The following is a 19,387-nucleotide window of genomic DNA, read 5'->3' as shown; positions in this document are numbered from 1 at the left end:
AATAGGAATAAAATAAAAATGCTTCAGAGATGGAAAAAATTATAAAAGAAGGGAATAAACTTCATGCCAATAAATTTGAAAACAAATATAATGAACAAATTCCTAAAAAAATAAACTTATTGCAAGTGAAGAATTAGAAATCCTGAATAGTTCTATAAGCTTTACATTTCCTCTAAAATAAAGTACTCCAACACTATTTGTTAAGTATCTTTCCTGTCCCGTTTGTTGACACAAAGCCTAAATCTGGCATGCAGAACCACTGCCAAAACTGGACAAAAAATTAAAGCAAGTCTGCTTCTTTAATTTAGGCTAACAAGGCTATTGCTGCCTCATGCTTTCTCTTACATATCAATAAAAATGAACAGGAGATGAAGATACTTTTGCTTTGCCTAGAGAGCTCTCTGGATTGTAAAGGCAGTGTGGCAAAGAATAAAGAGCACTGACACGGGAACCAGGAACTGGGACTTTTAGTCCCAAATCTACCACTTACTTGCTGTGAGACTTGAATGATCCCCGTCAGCTACAAAATTCAATGATGTTTACCTGCAAAAGTTAAGTACCTTTGCTATTTATTAAGAGCAAATGATGAATTTTCATAAGTTTTACTTTCCACAAAACCTTTCTATATTTGAGAATGTGCATTTAGGAATTTCTAGCTATTTTGATGTGAAATAGCTTTTTTTTTTTCCTCCCTTTCTTATTTTCTTCCTTTCTACCCTCCCCTACCTCAAGTATTATCTGTCTTAAACAACTTTAACTTCAGAATGCCTTAGAGGGCAAAACCAAGTCTCTGAAGGGAGGATAAAAGCAATGAAAACATCTTTTACTGAACATAGAATGAAAGATAAAGTTTTACTAGAAGTTATTAATCGAAAGATAGGAAGAAAATTGCAAACTACAAAGTAAGAAATCAGATATAGTCAATTTAAAAAACTGAAAATAAACTTTTAAAAAAAGCATTTCTATAAAGAATAAAATGTAAATAGCTAAAAATCAGTATATTTAATATTAGAGGCAGAAATCTTTATAATAAATTAAAATACTGAGAGGTATTTTACCTGACGAAAAATCTCTGTAACAAAGTTTACATTACTTCTTTTAGAAGAAAAAACTCTGCGAACTATTTCAATATCTGTGAGATGTTCTTCATCAATGCTACAGAGACTAGATGAGCTGGGTTCTCGCTCCGTGAGAGTACTTGTATTGGAATGAGATTGTTCTGGTTCTGTAGTTCTGTCTGCTTTATCAGCATTATCATTTTTGTTTTCTTCCCTGGATACCAAACTAGCAGCAGCTCTCTAGAATCCAAGTTTAAAAAAAAAAAAAGAAGACTATCATAATCATTTAATTGGGTATCTTACCTTTTAATAACAAATACTGGCAGAATTCAAGGCATTTCAAAAGAAATTTACTGCATTGTTTAAAATTCTGCATAGTTCCATTTAGAATTCATTCTAAATATTAAGTGATACTACAAAGAACTCAACAACAAATTGATACAGAGATCCCCGGTAATTAATCATATATCCATCAATAATCAGATTTGTTTTACAGTATATTAAGTGTACAAACAAGTTAATTATTAAAGCTAGGTTAAAAATAAAGCAAATGGAAGCAGCTCAGTTCTTCAAGAATAACAACATTGGATTATTTACCTACAAAACCTTAATGTTTAAAATTATCTCTATTTTTACCTTAGGAAAAAAATTATGCAAGTAAACAAAAAAATAAAGGAATTGAACAAAAATTATGACAGAGGAAGTAGAAATGAAACTAAATGAAAATATTAGAAAGCTCAAGAGAAACTAAATTCTAATAATTTAACGGAATTTTCACCAAGGCTGAAGATTAAGCCTAACACTAGGGAGAATGTAATAGCCTTAAGATGGCAATTTAAAAATTACCACAAAAGTCTGTGAGGAGTAGCACTATTTCATGGTAGAGTAAATTACATTATGGTAGGTTATTCAATTACTGGTCTCAGTTTTATCATCTCAAAATAGGAGAGTTTAAGTAAATGATCTCAAGTATACCTTCCTGATCAAAAAGTCTATGGTTTTAAGTCTGTTAAATTCTAGGATCAGAAAAACAGCTTTGCTTGATAATTGCTGTATTTAATAATTCTTTGTAGAAAACCCAGAATAAAGTTTTGGGGAAATACAGTCTGTTATAGACAAATACAAAGCTAATTGAAATAAAATTCAAATTTTCTGAAATCTTATGAATGAAACACACTCTACATCTCCATCTTATTTTAACAAGTCATACAAAAAACACATACAGTATAAGATTTTAAAACTAAATGAGGAAATCTAACTAAAGGGAAAATAAACATAGAAAAAAATATGCTGTAATACAGACAAATTCAGGGAAACACAATGAATAAAAGGAGGAAACAGGAAAAAAGAGGGACCCTTCAATTTAAAATAACAAAATTTGACAGTTCAATAATCTGGGTTAATCTGTGCAGAATTAGTAAAAAGGTTGTTTGTAAAATGAATAGAAATAGTGAAAGCATATTATAGTGTTTGTAACTGACAGAGCTATTATATGGGTATGACAATGGTTGAAAGAAAAGTCTAAGGTCATGTATATTACAAGAAAAGCTAAAAAATTTAACATGGGACTGTATAACATAGTGAAACCTCATGTGAAATACAAATATGGGTGACACTGCATATAAAATTGATTTTACAAAATATAAATACAAATAAACTAGAGAGATGGAAACAGAATAGTGGCTATGCACTACAGCAGGGGAACCATAGAGGTTGAAAAGTGATGATTTTTAAATTATTATTATTATTATTGGAATAATGAAAATGCCCTAATAATGAGCAAAGTGATGAATTCACAACTATGTGATTATACCAAATACCACTGATTGTATACTTTGGATTGATTTATGCTTCATTAATATGTATCAATAAAATTGTTTAAAAAAACCTAAAGTAATAAAAAAGAAAAAAGAATGTAACAAAAAAATGAAAATATTTTAAAAATAAATAAACAAAACAGAGTTTGATATAGTAGTCCCTTCAAGTATAGCTGTACTATACATCTCATTTCTAGTCTTGGCATCTTCATCAATAAAAGGAGAATGGATAGGGTGTCCGCCTACCACATGGGAGGTCTGAGGTTCAAACCCCAGGCCTCCTTGACCCGTGTGGAGCTGGCCCACACACAGTGCTGATGCACACAGGAAGTGCCGTGCCACGCAGGGGTGTCTCCCGCGTGGGGGAGCCCCACGCACAAGGAGAGTGCCCCGTAAGGAGAGCCGCCCAGTGCGAGAAAGTGCAGCCTGCCCAAGAATGGCGCCATACACACGGAGAGCTGACACAACAAGATGACGCAACAACAAAAAAAAGAAACACAGATTCCCGGTGCCACTGATAAGGATAGATGCCGTCACAGAAGAACGCACAGATAATGGATACAGAGAGCAGACAAATGGGGGGGGAAGGGGAGAGAAATTAAAAAATAACTCAAAAAAAAAAACCACCATTCTGCGAATGCTTAGAAACTTTAAAAGTGTGATGAAGGTCTTTTAACCATTTGATCTCAAGTTTTTTCCATTTTTAAGAATTTATGTAATTCAGAATATTTTCACACTTTTTTCTTTTTCTTTTTTTTTCAAGATTTATTTATTTATTTCTCTCCCCTCCCCGCCCACCCCGGTTGTCTGTTTTCTGTGTCCACCTGCTGCATCTTCCCTGTCTGCTTCTGTTGTTGTCAGTGGCACGGGAATCTGTGTTTCTTTTTGTTGCATCATCTTGTTGTATCAGCGCTCCGTGCGTGCAGCACCATTCCTGAGCAGGCTGCACTTTCTTTCGTGCTGGGCGGCTCTCCCCACGGGGCGCACCCCTTGCACATGGGGCTCCCCTACGCAGGAGACACCCCTGCGTGGCATGGCACTCCTTGCGCGCATCAGCACTGTGCATGGGCCAGCTCCACAAGGGTCAAGGAGGCCCGGGGCTTGAACCACGGACCTGCCATGTGGTAGATGGACGCCCCAACCACTGGGCCAAGTCCACCGCCAGAAAGTTTTCATACTGTACAAGTAAAATTAAATACAGAAAGTTGAAACAAAGGTTGACAAATGACTGAAACTGTCTTCTATATCTTCCAAGTTTTATTTGAAAACTATAAATTCTATAATTGTTAAAATTTGAATTTACATTTACACAAATAAAATACCACTATTTTTTGCTTTAAATGTGCCCTACACACAAAGCAGTTGAAATTAGTTGACTAAATCTCAACATTTCTAACTTTAATAAGCTTTCCTTATGTGTGTATTACCTGAATATTCTTTGGCAAGACTTCACCTTCCATCCCAGGAATATGAGGTCCTGAATGTGGTTTTGGCTCAAGCCAGAAAGAAACCAGCCAACGAATGACAATAACACGGGCCTTAATAAAAGGTTCCTTTGTACAATAGATTGTCTCATTAGTTTCAGCATCCTTCTTTATCATTACATAATGTGGCTTTGGTCTCATCTGTGGGATATCTATTCAAAATAAAAGGAAAACAAAAATCAAAATAAGAAATGAATTACACTTAGATAAACCTAAATTTTTTATTTTTAACATGTGAGAAAATATTTGAAGATATTCGTTTTGAAGGTAGTTTTATTAATAGTACAAAAATGTCTAAATGACATTTAAAATAATTTACTAGATATTAGCATGAAACCTAGAAAAGTGAACCAGGTTCATATATGGAACATGTCTTTTTGATAAACATTAAAAGGTTCAAAGAATCCTGCTTAAGTACAAAGATGCTTCCAGAGCCGTTTAAAATTAACAAAAGGATAGCAGATATAGCTCAAGTGGCTGAATGCCTACTTGACACATACAAGGTCCTGGGTTCAATCCCCAGTACCTCCTTAAAAAAAATCAAAGAAAAAATTCTCATACTTGATGACTTCAAAATATGTCTCTAAGTCTTAGCTTAATTGAAATGAGCTCTCATTAATTTTATTTTATATTTAATTCATTTTATATTTATTTAATTTTAATTTACTTTTATTTATTATAATGTTTTAAAAGGTACCAGGCATTAAACCCAGGACCTCATACATGGAAGCAGGCACTCAACCACTGACATACATCTACTCCCCAGTAAGAGTTTGGTTTTTTCTTTTGTTTGTTTTGGTTTTTAGGAGGTACCGGGGATTGAACCATGTCCTCGTACATGAGAAGCAGCTGGTCAAACAATGAGCTACATCTACTCCCCCCAAACTATTTTTAAAGCTAATATTGTTTACAATGGCAAATACCTGTTACTCTAATTAGAATCATTCCTCAACATCCTAATGGTTTTGCCTGACCCTATTGGTTGCCTAAACCTGGCAGAGTTTAAAACAGGAACATCTTTTTGCAAAAAGGACGTTTCCTCATACAGACCAAAAATGACCTCTATATCAGACTACCAATGCCCTCTGTATATGAAAGAGGCCAGCTTCTAACTTAGGATATGTCTAACTTAGGATATGCTCTAGCTTCTAGGCTCCAACAGAAATCTTGCATAGTTACTAAATATTGGACAAGAAATGATCAAAATATATAACAATGTAATTGTCATACAGAACTTAAGAAAGACTGATATTAAATTGAACCCTTGGGTGATATTAAAAAGAAAATTTATAATATGATCACACCAAAACATTAGAATCAAGTTCAATTTACAATCACAAATACTTTTGATGAAAATTTCCTATTAATATAATTTCCACTGTCAATGTGAATCAAAGTGTATCTCTACTGACCAATACAAATATTAAATGTGATCAGTTTTCTGCAAGTAACAAATGCCCACTTTACATTGAGAGATGTTTTATTTAGCTGGATCTTTCAGAAAGTTCCAAGGACTACTCACCAAGTACAGGATGATATAAACTGTTCTCCTTGCAGATGTTTGGGAAAATATAAGGTAAGTAATATTTCTTAAAATGTGAAAATAAAAACGAAAATCCCCTTTCTTGGTTTTCTTTGTTCTTCCATTCTAAACTTTTTACCTGAAAATAGATAACTAGAATCACACCAGGAGACAGAATCTCTTAAGTACAATTATTAGCTGTTGTAAACAACCTTATAAAAAGTAATTTAAACAGTATACTGAATTGTTACATTGTGAGGATCATAAATACATAGCTTTTAAAAACAGGTCTAATATCACAGTATTATAAATATTATATTTCAAAAAATCTTAGAAGTTAAAATGTACTCCGGAAAACAGTGAAAACTGATTCAAAGTCTGGTTCTGATAATGACAAAGACACCAATATTCTCCTTTGCCCCTTTCTCCCCTCCCTCAATAATTCAGCTGTCATATATAATAGGCATAGGGGGGTAGGGAGGAGGGCAGGGAAAGCAGTGACAGTAATCTAGTGCAGGTAATCAGAGCCTGAGCACAGCCAGCAGGGCATCAGTAGCACAGTAGCATCTCTGCGCTACTTCCTCACAGGAATGAGTAAGGTATCCATGAAGATGGAGGGGTAAGAAGCATGAGAGGGAAGAGCAGTATAAGACAGAATGTGGGAAGTCAGTGGTGTGAAGAGAACACCTAAGAAAGTGATTGGCAAAGATGCAGACGGATATTGGTGCCCAAGTGGGTAGAGGAGAATATCTACAGCTACAAAGGGGGGCTATGATGGTAAAGGGAGATTATCTAAGAAGCGGGGATTGAGTAAATAAGTAAATATCCTGAGCATAATAAGAGCCAAGTTTCTCATGGTCAGAGAAGAGTGTTACGGAAAAGAAGAAAACTAGTATGAACCCTGAGGTGTTGAACTGGAATCGGGGAGACTGGTATGAATTCAGTTTTCAATGTATTTACAAAGATACAGAGAAATGAATATAGAATATATGAGTATACATGCATAAATTCCCTAACTGTGCCACTAAGTCCAGGAGTAGAGACACCCCAACAGCAACGAGTACAATGAGTACCCAGATCAGTTTCTAAACACAATTCTCCACTAAAATAAACAAGGGCTCTTTAGAGAAATAGCACGTTGCAGAGTTGGGGCAAGGAAAGTACAAGACAAAACTGGAAAATCTTCTTGTGCTAGAAAGAAAAGTAGTATTCAAAGAATGATGGGGGACAAGTCAAAAGGACACAGGAATCAACTTGAAGAAGCGCCCACAACCAAATACAGAATGTGAGGTGAACAAAAAAATAATTTTTTTTAAAGGCACATACGGATTCATAGGAAATATAAAAATTAAATGAATAAATAGGAAAGGAAGAAAGGTTTTTTCCTATAGTATTTTGCGGTCGAATATAGAAGAAATGATGAAATTAAAGTATCACAAGTTAGCCCAAAGTGGAAACAACCCAAAAATCCATCAACTGATGAATGCATAAACAAAATGTGGTATATATCCACACAATGGAATGTTATTAGGCAATAAAAAGGAAGAATACATGCTACAACATGGATGAACCTTAAAAACATGCTAAGCGACAGAAGCCAGTCACAGAAGACTACATGCTGGATAACATTTCTGTGAAATGTCCAGAATATGCAAATAGAGACAAAAAATAGATTAGTGTTTCCCTAGGGCTGACAATAGAGAGGCTGGGGGAAAGGGAAGTAACTGCTAATGGATCCCAGACTTTCTTTTTGAGGGGGTAAAATGTTCTGAAATTAGATTGTGGTGATAGTTGCACAACCTGTGAATACGTTTTTAAAGAATGAATTGTGCATCCTAAATGGATGAACTGTATGGTGTATGTATTATATCTCAGTATAGCTATTTTTTTAAAAGTCACCAGTTGGTAACCATCACAGTAATAATTCAGTCAAAAATCTTCAAATGATCCTAAAACATATGGGCAAAAATTTTAAGGAATGGGATATTTACATAGGTATAAAATACCTCCTCACAAAATATTTACTAATCATAAAGAGAAAAAGAGTAACAATATACTGGAAAAACCTCAGATACTGCTTTATGCAGGAGAATAAAGTCAACATTGCTCATCTAATAAAAATTAGCTCAAAATGGACCATAGACCTCAACGTAAAACCAAAAACCATAAAACTTCTAAAAAAAAAAAAAAAAAAGGACAAGAAAATATCTTTGTGGCATTGGGATAGGCAGAGATTTCTTTGAAAGCACCAAAAGTCAGAAACATAAAATAAAAAATTGATAAACTGGACTTCGTCAAAATTAAAAACTTGTGTTCTTTAAAAGAACAAAAGTAATTTTCAAAAGACTGCTATGAAGGCATCCAGTGTTGTGCTACTTCTGGGATTGGGACAGCTATTGGCCGAAATTTATGCATACATTCTGTACACTCTGTTGATGGAGGACAGGTAAACCAAGATTTCATTTTCAAGATGGAATGTCCATCAGTTTCAGCTGTGACTTTTACCTAGCCCACCACAAATCTGGGAGAATCCACTATCTACCCATACAGATATTATTAGCTCAAGAAAACAACCTATGAGTGCAATACTTAGAAAACAATAAAAATAACACATTCATTTCAATCCAGTGCTAGATGATAAATGTCTTAAAGTAGAGAAGAAAGAAAACCATCAGAACTTTTCAGAGAAACCAGCTTCTTCAACATAAGAAAACCATTTGTAATTTAAAGAAAAATTGAACACAAGCAGTGAATTTTAAGAAAGCTCATATTCTGAAAACACCTTCAAGAATATTAATGCACATGAATCTAAATCACTTGATGTTGGGTTACACAATGCTCTCCAAAATAGTTTTCTGAACGAGAATCTTCCCAAACAAGGATTAAATGAAGTAAAAGCAAAATTGGTGAAGCAGGTTCAGAAGACAGTCTTTGGTCTAAAACTAGTGAAAATGTATAATCAAAGTATGACCTGTAGCAGTTACAGATGTTAATAAAAAAAAATAGAGACATTGTAACTATAAAGCTAGGGCTTTATGAGTCTAAATCAACTATGTCTGAGAAGAATAAGAAACTAAGCCTTACTCAGTTGATAGACCACTATGGAATAGATAAAAAATTGCTACATATAGAAGTAAAGATGGTTTTATAGGTATTTAATTCATAGTTTTTCTACAGAGCATCTTTGAGAATGACAACTTGACTAAAAGATAAGTATATATTTTAAAGGGAAGGCATAAACCATTTGCAGGCATTCTTAACAAGGGGTCCATGAGCTTGAATTGAAATTCTAAAAAACATTATTCTTGGGGGGATGTGTTGGTGCGGGTGTGATATATTCATTAAATAGTACACAGTATAGTGTGGACTTAGTAAGGGGTCTGTGGTTTTCACCTGATTGGCAAAGGTGTCTGTGGAACAAAAAAGGTTAAGAACCCCTCCATCAGAGCATAGTGGTCAGTATTCTGATCAACAACATTTAGTGAACTGTGGTTACTGTTTACTAAGTTCTAAAATGAAAATTTAGAACTTGGGATAAATTAGTCAAAGAAAACTTGACAGTTAAAGAAGTGTGGGGGGATAAAACCACCTTAAATCATGTTTTTAAAATTTCAGCAATTTCTGGAAAACAGTTTTAAATATTTTTTTTTGTTTATTATGGCAAAAAAGTGCTATGAAAATGAAAAGTCAAGAAAATATTTGCATAATATATACGTAAGGACTTCTAACTATAATAGAATATATAAACAACTCTTACAAATCAATAAAAAGGAGACAAATGATCCAATTTAAAAATGGGCAAAAGAACTGAATAGACACTTCACCAGAGGAGATATGGAAAACAAGCCCATTAAAGACACTCAAAATATCACTACCCATTAGGAAAATGCTTATTAAAACTGAGATACCACTACACACTCACTAGAATAGCTAAAACTGCAGACTGACATACTAATTGGTGGCAAGGATAAGAGACAACTATAATCTTCATACATTGCCAGTGGGAATGTAAAAAGGTACAAATCTTTGGAAAAGTTTGGCAGTTTCTTTTTTTTTTAATTTTTTATTATTTTTTAATTTTTTATTTTTAGATTTATTTTTTATTTATTTCTCTCCCCTTCCCCCTCACCCCAGTTGTCTGTTCTCTGTGTCCATTCATTGTGTGTTCTTATGTGACTGCTTCTATCCTTGTCAGCAGCACTGGGAATCTGTGTCTCATTTTGTTGCGTTATCTTGCTGCGTCAGCTCTCCATGTGTGTGGTCGCCACTCCTGGGCAAGTTGCACTTTTTTGCGCTGGGCGGCTTTCCTTATGGGGCCACACTCCTTGCACGTGGGGTTCCCCTACACGGAGGACACCCCTGCGTGGCACAGCACTCCTTGCACGCATCAGCACTGCACATGGGCCAGCTCCACGTGGATCAAGGAAGCCCTAGGTTTGAACTGTGGACCTCCCATGTGGTAGGTGGACACCCCATCCATTGGGTCAAGTCCACTTCCCAGGCAGTTTCTTTTCTATTCTATGACACAGCCATTCAAATTCTAGGTATCTACCCAGGAAAAAAAAGTTTATATCCATACAAAGACTAATTTAGCAATATTCATAGCAGATTTACTTTTAACAGCCAAAAACCAGAAATAATCCAGATGACTATCAACAGGTGACTGGATAAACAAACTGTGGTCTATCCACACAATGGCATGCTACTGAGCAATAAAAAAGACCGAACTTTTAAGACATACAACAGCAAAAACAATTCTCAAAATAATTATGCTATAGAGACAAAAAAAATCAGATCAATGGTTGCCAGGGGTTAAGGAGGTGGAACTGGGAGGTGGAAAGGGACAGATTACAAAGGAATCAGAAAACTTTTAGGGGTGATAGATAAGTTCATTATCTTGACCTTGGTGATGGTTTCATGGGTGTATAGCATGAAATAAAATCATCAAATTGTACATTTCAAATGTTGCAGTTTATTGTATATCATTTATTATCTCAATAAACCTGTAAAACAATTTTTTAAAAATCTACATGAAGTGTGAGTTTCTTTTAAAGAAAAACACAATGAGGGAAGCGGACTTGGCCCAATGGATAGGGTGTCTGCCTACCACATGGGAGGTCCACAGTTCAAACCTTGGGTCTCTGACCCACGTGGAACTGGCCTATGCACAGTGCTTACACACGCAAGGAGTGCCGTGCCATGCAGGGGTGTCCCCCACGTAGGGGAGCCCCATGTGGAAGGAGCGCACCTCATAAGGAGAGTCGCCCAGTGCAAAAGAAAGTGCAGCCTGCCCAAGAATGACGCCGCACACACGGAGAGCAGACACAACAAGATGACGCAACAAGAAGAAACAGATTCCCAGTGCCGCTGATAAGGATAGAAGTGGTCACAGAGGAACACAGAGAGAATGGACAGAGAGCAGACAACTGGGCGGGGGGTGGGAGGGAAGGGGAGAGAAATAAAAAAAAATAAAAAAAAACCCACAACAGTGTCAATAAAAACCACTACCCACTTTATAAGCCCTTACTGTGTGCCATGCACTATTCTAAGCACACTGCACTAATTATTTAAGCCTCAAACATCTTTATGTGATAGCTATTATTTTTATTTCTATTCTACCAATGAAGAAACAAGCAGAGAGACATCAACTAATTTGCTGAAGGTAAGATATGGAATCAGGATTCAAAATCTGGCAATCTGTTTAGGGTCCAAATTAACTTTAGAATGTCGGTTTCTGAAATACTGGGAATTTTTGTATTTGGAATGTTTCAAGGAATGTGTAATGTGTTAAGAGTGTTTACATTAGCCAATCTGCACATGTTCATTTCATATTAAGAGATGAATAGGATGCTTTACTAAATATATGCACCTAGAAATTCAAAAGGTACAAGTAAGTTTAAGTGTAAATTATATCTTTTTCTCAACCCTATGCTACAGTCCACCTCACTAGTTGCTACTGGTGTTCTGAGTTCCTTACATATCCTTCTGTATACAAGCAAGAAATGTAAATTCCATGAGTACGGGGTCACCATTTGCTGCACTGATGTATCTTCAGTGCCTAGAACAATCCCTGGCCCATTACAAGCACTCACTAAACATTTGTTAATGAAAGTAAATGGTTGTAATGAATGTAAAGGGTTGTCTACCAACTTTTTTCCTCTTGGCAGAATGATCCCTAAATCAAAGTCATTAGCTTTTCATTTAAAGTACCATAGCTGCTGATTACAAACGAAAGGATTAGAAAATAAGCCCAACTGGCTCATATAACAGGAAACATAAATAAAGAGTCTATTTTATTAAAAATTTCTTTCTCCAGCTCCCTAAGAGGTTCAGAAGCCTTCCCATGATTTTTATTTCAGGAACATATATTTTCAAAAGTAAAATTTTGCCACTTCTGCTTCAGGAAAATAAGCAAATATCTACTATAATAAAATGATGCTAAGAAAGAATTACATAGGACAATAAAAGGGGTAGGGATTACTGAAGAAGATAATATGTACCTGAATTACTATGTATTTTAAAAGTGCTTCAAGAAAGTAGCTTGTTAGATCTTCCTGTCCTTTATCTCCTGATTGTGGTGGAACAAGAGGAGTGATTTCCTCTATAGTGACTTGAGCTATCCAAAGACAAAAGTTTAGTATAATTATAAAACAAATTTAATAACACAGTAGCAAGACCCAAATAACATTGAACTGTAAAGCATGTATCCAGTGAAATATGGCTTGAAAATTTTCTAACGATGAAATAAATTGAAATCATCCCTATCGTCTATCATAACAACCAAAAACTTTAACAATTAGCTTTTCTGTGAACCCTTGATTGAGGGGATGTGACAGATATAGTGACTTAAGAGGACATGTGAAGAAAAAAAGAGTACATGTGAAAGTCTCATAATTTTAAATTAGCATTAAGAGATTTTACTACAAAAATTCCACAATAAAATACAGTGAGAAACACTGGCAATAACACACTGATTCATCAATTAAAATGACAATCTGATTACTTTAGGTCAAGACCATTTTTACTCTTAAAGGTAATCCTTCTTTCAAAGACGATATACTATTTCCCTCCCAAAAACAAACAATAGGTTAGTTCCTCATGACAAAATTAATAAAATAAAATAAATTAAATAAGAAACTTCTTTCTTTTCAGATTATTCAAAGACATTCATTATAACAAATGCATAATGCAAGAAAATCAACCCACAACCATCTTAATTCTCTTAAATATTTCCTAGGCAGCATAATCAGTACCAATTTAGCACAGTCAAGTCCCTAAACCTGTCTCTGAGTAAATATTGGCCAAGGAAGGTCACAACAGAGAGATTTCGCTTCTTAAATAATACATGGTATGTTGTTTCTAACAATCTTTTTAAAATTATTCCTTAAAAATATATACCATGGATTTCCCATACTACTCTGTCCCCACAGAAGAATATGGTTTATAAATACTTTTTTTCATGAACCTAAAAAAAAAAAATCCCCTTAAAACCCACTGGAACTCTTACATAAGGAATTCTTAGTCTCTGAACAAGTCTTCATGGGTAATAAATATATGCACACTATGTAGTTTCCACACTATGGAAACTACAAAGCGAAAGTCTATTCTCAAAATGGGAAGGAGTGAGAGTAAGTCACAAATTGATTTGAGCCTAATATTAAAAAAAAAAAAAAAAAAAACATAAAAAGTGATAAAAGAACATCTAACCTGAAAGGCTTTAGATATGTATGAGAAAAACTAATTTAAAAACATTTGGTAACTACTTCAAAATGATATGTATTATAAATAAACAGACATAGGTAGCCTACTGAATTGATTCATTTATAGATTTTATGCCGGCCTGGTATTGCTTATTGTTTCTAAAATTTTGTGCCACAGATGTAGTTTACTTTACCATAATACCTAAATTTATAGAAATACAAATTACAAATAAGATGAAGAACCCAAAAGAGTACTTTATATCACAAACATTTTTTATGAAAGAATGTATGTACATATATACATATATTTGTAACAAAAAGTAAAATCATTTTAAGTTATTTAAATAGCAGCACTAATATAGGAAGAAGAGAATAAGTAAAAAAATGACAATATTAGAAAAGTTAAGGCAAAAAGCACAAAGATTCACTAACACATCAAAGTAGAAATTAGGCTAAAACATTTTAGAATTTATAAATTAAAAAAGAAAATAAAAATACTACCGGGAATTTATAAAATTTCAATTTATAAGTAGCTTTTTTATACTCAACTATTACTCAAAGTAAAACACATACACTTCAATGTACATCCAAATTAACTCAAGAATACAAATCAAAACATTAATAGAAATTAAAGACAAATGTGAAAGGGTCTTAGATCTCTCATTTAATAAAAGGTACAGACATTTTAAAAATTAACAGACTCCACAGAAAATTTTAAAATAATAATGGATAACATTCCAAGAATCTTACTTTCTTGAAGGTTGAGTGGAGGATTAATGAGATTATCTAAAGTTCGAGGTCCATGTTCAGATTGTGGTGCTAAAAATCCTGGGATTAAGCATGAAAACATCCACAGCTGTTCTTTACTACAGTTATTCTGAAGAGCTTGTAACCATAATAAGAAAAGACGAACACCTTCTCGCCTAATCTAAAATAAAATAAAATGAAATTTTTATTTATTATTATTTAATGAAAACATTTTTCTTTTTAAGGCTGAAGTTCTCTAGAAGATGACTACAAAATGATACTTTGTTAAAAAAAAAGGAGAGAAGAGAGGAAAAAAAGAAACTACAACAATGGCATGAATAGTGTACCCTCATTCTTGAATATCTCAATAAATGGACTTTTAACAAGTAATGAATGAACTTGACCTCTATTTAAAGTCATCATGATTTTTATGCCATACTTTCTATTTGTAAAAACTCAGAAAACCATTTCCTCCTTCTCTCCCTGCATCCTTCCCTCTCTTCACCACCAAACTAATCTAAGATGTAAGAAGAGAGAGGGCAATAACTATTCTTTGGTATGATGAGTTTGGTAAAAGGAAGACTGATTATGAGGAGTCTCTGGCACACTGCTAACTCAATGCTCTTATTCTTATACATTTATCATCCTGTCATCTCATTTATTATTTGCTTCTAAGCTGCAAACCAGACACTTTGGCTATTAATGTATTCCAAGCACACACAAACAGTAATAAATATTAGAATCAATGCGTGACTGCTCTCCAAGGAAGAGAACAGGAGAACACAAAGAAAATGCAATCTCTAACAAGCTAACCACTAAGTTCCATACTAACCTAAACTACTGGTAGCTTTGGAAATTACACCTTACTAGAGCTTTATTAAGGGCCACTGTTAAGCTGCGCAACTGCTGCCATCCTCAGGGTCTAAACAGATAACAGGAGAAAGATGTAGAAGGGCTTTAATCCTTTGTACTGCTGTATCTAACTAAGACTTGACACCAGAAGAATACAATATGTAAATTTACCTACCTACAGCAAGAAGCTACTAGAATGGATAGCTTCTCTTACCACAGAACATGGAGATAATGAAAAAGAAAAGAGAAAATAAACAAAAAAATATTTATAGATCTCCTACTGTCTTCTACATTTAATAATGGTTATGATAAAAAGAATAATTTGTTGAATGACTAATTTTTTTCTTCCAGGGACCACACAGAGGAAAGTATTTCTGGAGAATGAGTCAATGCAGTAGCAAAATACAATATTTTTTCAATGATCTGGTCAACCTAGCATGTGTTTTTATAAATACTGAATATGTTGCTACATTTTTAAGTTAATTAACCTTAATTATGTGAATTGAAGACAATGTAATATTCTTTCGGAAAAAGCTAAAGCAGGAAAAATGAAACAGGTGCCATATGTCTTAGTTTTTAAAAGGTCAAAGGAAAAAAACACAAAAATGTCATAGAAAAGAAATATAATGATAGTATACCTTTAAGGAGTTTCCTGTGTGAAGTAGTTTCTTTAAAATCAATCCTGAAAAAAGAATCGAAATAAAACATGATTTTAAATACTCATAACTTTTTATTTATTTCTAAATGTCAGAGTTCTCGGTCAGACTTGAAAACATTTTTAAACAAGTCCTTGGCAACCTCCAAATTATTCTTGGTGACTTTGATAACCCTGTGGCCATAATCTTGAGACCAGAAGGGCATATTAAAAAAAATCACCTTTCAACTCATGGTTTATTGTAATTAAACATGATTTATTCTATCGAAATATAAAACATGAACTAAAAATTTCAGTTAACACAACAATCTATCATTTATGTTACTTAGATCAAGAATATAATGAAATAAAATACTTTCTCCATCACTAAAACAAACAAAATCCACTGGAGAAAATTTTCATTTAGTTAACCACTGAACATTTCCTAACAAAAAATTTCCATGTAGTAATTAATTTTACTCTCAAACACTTCTAAAATTTCTTTAATATTTTTTTCCTTTTAAATTGAGAAATATTCCAAATCTACAGCAAAATACTGAGAAAAAATTAACAAACATCCAGACCTTTACCATTCCATTTGAACAAATTTAAACACTCCACGTTTATTCAAATTTTAATAATTCATTTATTTATATTATAATGTTTCATTTTGTAGTACAGATATCATTAAGGTTTTCTGTGAACCTATTTGTAGAAGTTTGATATTATTTATGAATTTGAAAAAGAAATATAGGTTATGTTTGTAAACTGGTCAATTCCTCTGGCATGATAACCCTTTGACTGTACTAGATTCAGCTGAGACATCTGATAAAATTATGTTAGGATTAGGGCTCTGATCCAACCACGTCATTAGTATACGACTAGGCTTCAAGTTCCAGCCCCCTTGGGGATAAAACAGAAGCTCACAGAAGCACACAGAGAAGAACACAGAGTAAGTGAGAACAGCTCATTAGACAAGGCAGAGGCCCCGGGAAGAAGATGAGTCTGATTGTCTACAGCTGAGCTTGTGAAGGAACCAGAGCAGCTAGCCCTGGAAAGAATGGAGCACTGGGAAGAGAAATGAGGCTTATACCAGCCTACAGCTGAGATCAGAAGAAGCTAGGACCATGGAGCCTTAAGAGGAAGAGGAAGGCTGGACGCTTGTAGACGTCTGCAGCTACCCTGCTTTAACACGTGGCCAATGACTTTGGGTGAGAAAGTACCTTTTATGGTACCTTGAGCTGGACTCTTTAGGGCCTTGTGACTGTAAGCTTCTACTTCAAATAAATACCCTTTATAAAAGCCAACAGAGTTCTGGTATTTTCCAAAAGCACTCCTTTGGTTAATACACTATCCATTCATTTTCTTCCCTTTTTCCTTCTCTCCCCAAAGGAAACCATTATCCAGATTCTATTAATATTCCAAAAATATTTTTGTACTATTATTACTTATTTATAAATCCATAAAATACTTAGAAGTGTTTTTGTATGTTTAAAACCTAATATAGTGTACAGACCAGGGCATTCTGTGACTTATTTTTCACACCCAACATTATCTCTCAAATTCATCTATACTAATATACTTGGCTCTAGTTAATTCATTTTAACTATTGCATATTATTCCACTGTATGAATATACCACAATTTATTTACCTTCTCTGTATTAGGACATATGGCTTGTTTTCAAATTTTTGCCATTGCCAAGAATTCTATAATAAACATCCTTGTTCATATTCCTTAAACATATGTGTGTTTCCTCAAGGTATATAAATAGAAATGAAAATATGTGAGTTTTAACAGGATATATAAGTAGGATGAAATTACTTGCTTTCAACTTAACCAAAAATTGGAAAATTCTCTCCAAAGTTGTTGTGACAATTAATAGTATTCCAGCGCTGTAGGAGACCACTCCAGTACCACATTCTTGGCAACACAAGACATTGACAGATGCTCCAATTTTTGCCAGTCTGATAAGTGTAAAATATCTTAATGTTCTTTTTATTTGATGTTTCCGAATGACCTTGAACACTCTTCTTTGGGCCATTCAGGTTTCTGCAAATTGCCTGTCGTGTCCTTTGTACATTTTTTAATTGGACTGACTTTTTTTTTTAATATGAAGATTTCCTTATACATACTGGATACTAATTCTCTAAGTTCTATGAATTGGAGATATTTTCTCCAAAACAATGCAGTTATGTTTTTGTTGGGTGGAAGGTATGGTATCTTTTGAAGTATAAAAGTAAAATTTACCAATGTTTTTCTTTTTGTGTGTTCTGTGTCTAAAAATTCTTTACCTACCTTAAAGTTAAGATTAACCAAATATTCTCTTCAAAAAGTTTTAAACTGTTGCTTTTTACATTTATGTTCTTAAATCTATCAGAAATCTATTTCTGTATATGGCTGCAATGGAATATTTTTTCCAAATGGATAACCAATCAAAGTACTAACTCTTTCAGGGTTTATAATGTTTCCAACCATATTTTAAATTTCCATATACAAGCTGGGTCTCTGGCTGGCCTCAATGGTTTTTTCCACTAGTCTACTTGCCCATCCCTGCACCAGTGACATTAACTTAATTATTATAACATTATAATAAATAATTATATTACTGGGTTTATTAGCCAAAGGGGTGCTGATGCAAAATACCAGAAATTGGTTGGTTTTTATAAAGGGTATTTATTTGGGGTAGGAGCTTATGATACCAGGCCATAAGCATAAGTTACTTCCTTCACCAAAGTCTATTTTCATGTGTTGGAGCAAGATGGCTACCGATGGCTTGAGAGGGTTCAGGCTTCCTGGGATCCTCCCTCCCAAGGTCTTGCTTCTCTCTGGGTTCAGGGTTCCTTTCTACTCAGGGTTTGCTTCTTCCTGGGCTCAGGGTTCCTCTGTTTCCTCCACAAGGTCAGCTGCAGACTATGAGGCTCTCTAGGCTTTGCCTCTCTCCACAAGGTCAGCTGTAGACTATCAGGCGAAAGGCTCTGTCTCTCTCCCTGGGGCTCCAGCTTCAGCATCAAACTCCAACATCAAAATTCCAACCTTAAAAGCCCTCAACTCTGTTCCTTGCCATGCCTTTTAACTGTGAGTCCGCACCGGCACAAGAGGTTTACATAATAATTACTTAATCAAGTAAACCTATGAATCCAATATAATCTAATAGGCCCAGAGGAAAAGATCAGTTTACAAACATAATCCAATACTTCTTTTTGGAATTCATCAATAATATAAACTGCTACACTGGGTATATGAATACCCACCACTACCACCCTCCTCCCCAATTTGATATTCTTCCAATATTTTGGGCTCTGATTTTCCATATATTTTAGGATAAAACATGTCAGGTGACATAAGAAGTCCTACAGGAATTCTGACTGAGAATTGTAATCCTTGTACTATCAATCCCATCATCCATGAATATTGCATAAGATTCCATTTAAGTCATTTCAAAAATCATGTCATTGCAATACATTAATATTTTAAATGATGACAGAATTCTTTTCAAGCATGCTGGAACATTCTCCAGGACATACTATATATTCTGGGCCACAAAATGTCTCAATAACATTAAAAAAGATTG

The 19,387-nt window shown here is 34.2% G+C and overlaps 1 protein-coding gene and 1 pseudogene across 7 annotated transcripts in view; one reads left to right on the top strand and one right to left on the bottom strand.

Moving 5' to 3' along the window:
* The window catches only part of RALGAPA1 (Ral GTPase activating protein catalytic subunit alpha 1), a 298,344-nt gene that overhangs the window by 232,476 nt on the left and 46,481 nt on the right, over positions 1–19,387 (bottom strand). For all 7 annotated transcript variants that reach the window (XM_071213978.1, XM_071213981.1, XM_058293545.2 and 4 more), the window contains exons 5-10: positions 15,819–15,862; positions 14,332–14,509; positions 12,382–12,497; positions 5,882–6,020; positions 4,303–4,511; positions 1,059–1,298 (exon numbers count right to left, since the gene is read on the bottom strand). In XM_071213978.1, coding sequence (XP_071070079.1) covers positions 1,059–1,298; positions 4,303–4,511; positions 5,882–6,020; positions 12,382–12,497; positions 14,332–14,509; positions 15,819–15,862 — 926 coding nt within the window. The remainder of the gene's footprint in view (positions 1–1,058; positions 1,299–4,302; positions 4,512–5,881; positions 6,021–12,381; positions 12,498–14,331; positions 14,510–15,818; positions 15,863–19,387) is intronic.
* LOC139438166 (swi5-dependent recombination DNA repair protein 1 homolog pseudogene) lies at positions 8,319–9,032 on the top strand (annotated as a pseudogene).

Source organism: Dasypus novemcinctus, chromosome 3 (genome assembly GCF_030445035.2).
Source record: "Dasypus novemcinctus isolate mDasNov1 chromosome 3, mDasNov1.1.hap2, whole genome shotgun sequence".
Lineage (NCBI taxonomy): Eukaryota > Metazoa > Chordata > Mammalia > Cingulata > Dasypodidae > Dasypus > Dasypus novemcinctus.
The sequence above is the reverse complement of the archived record's forward strand: the minus strand, read 5'-3'. Positions and strand labels throughout refer to the sequence as shown.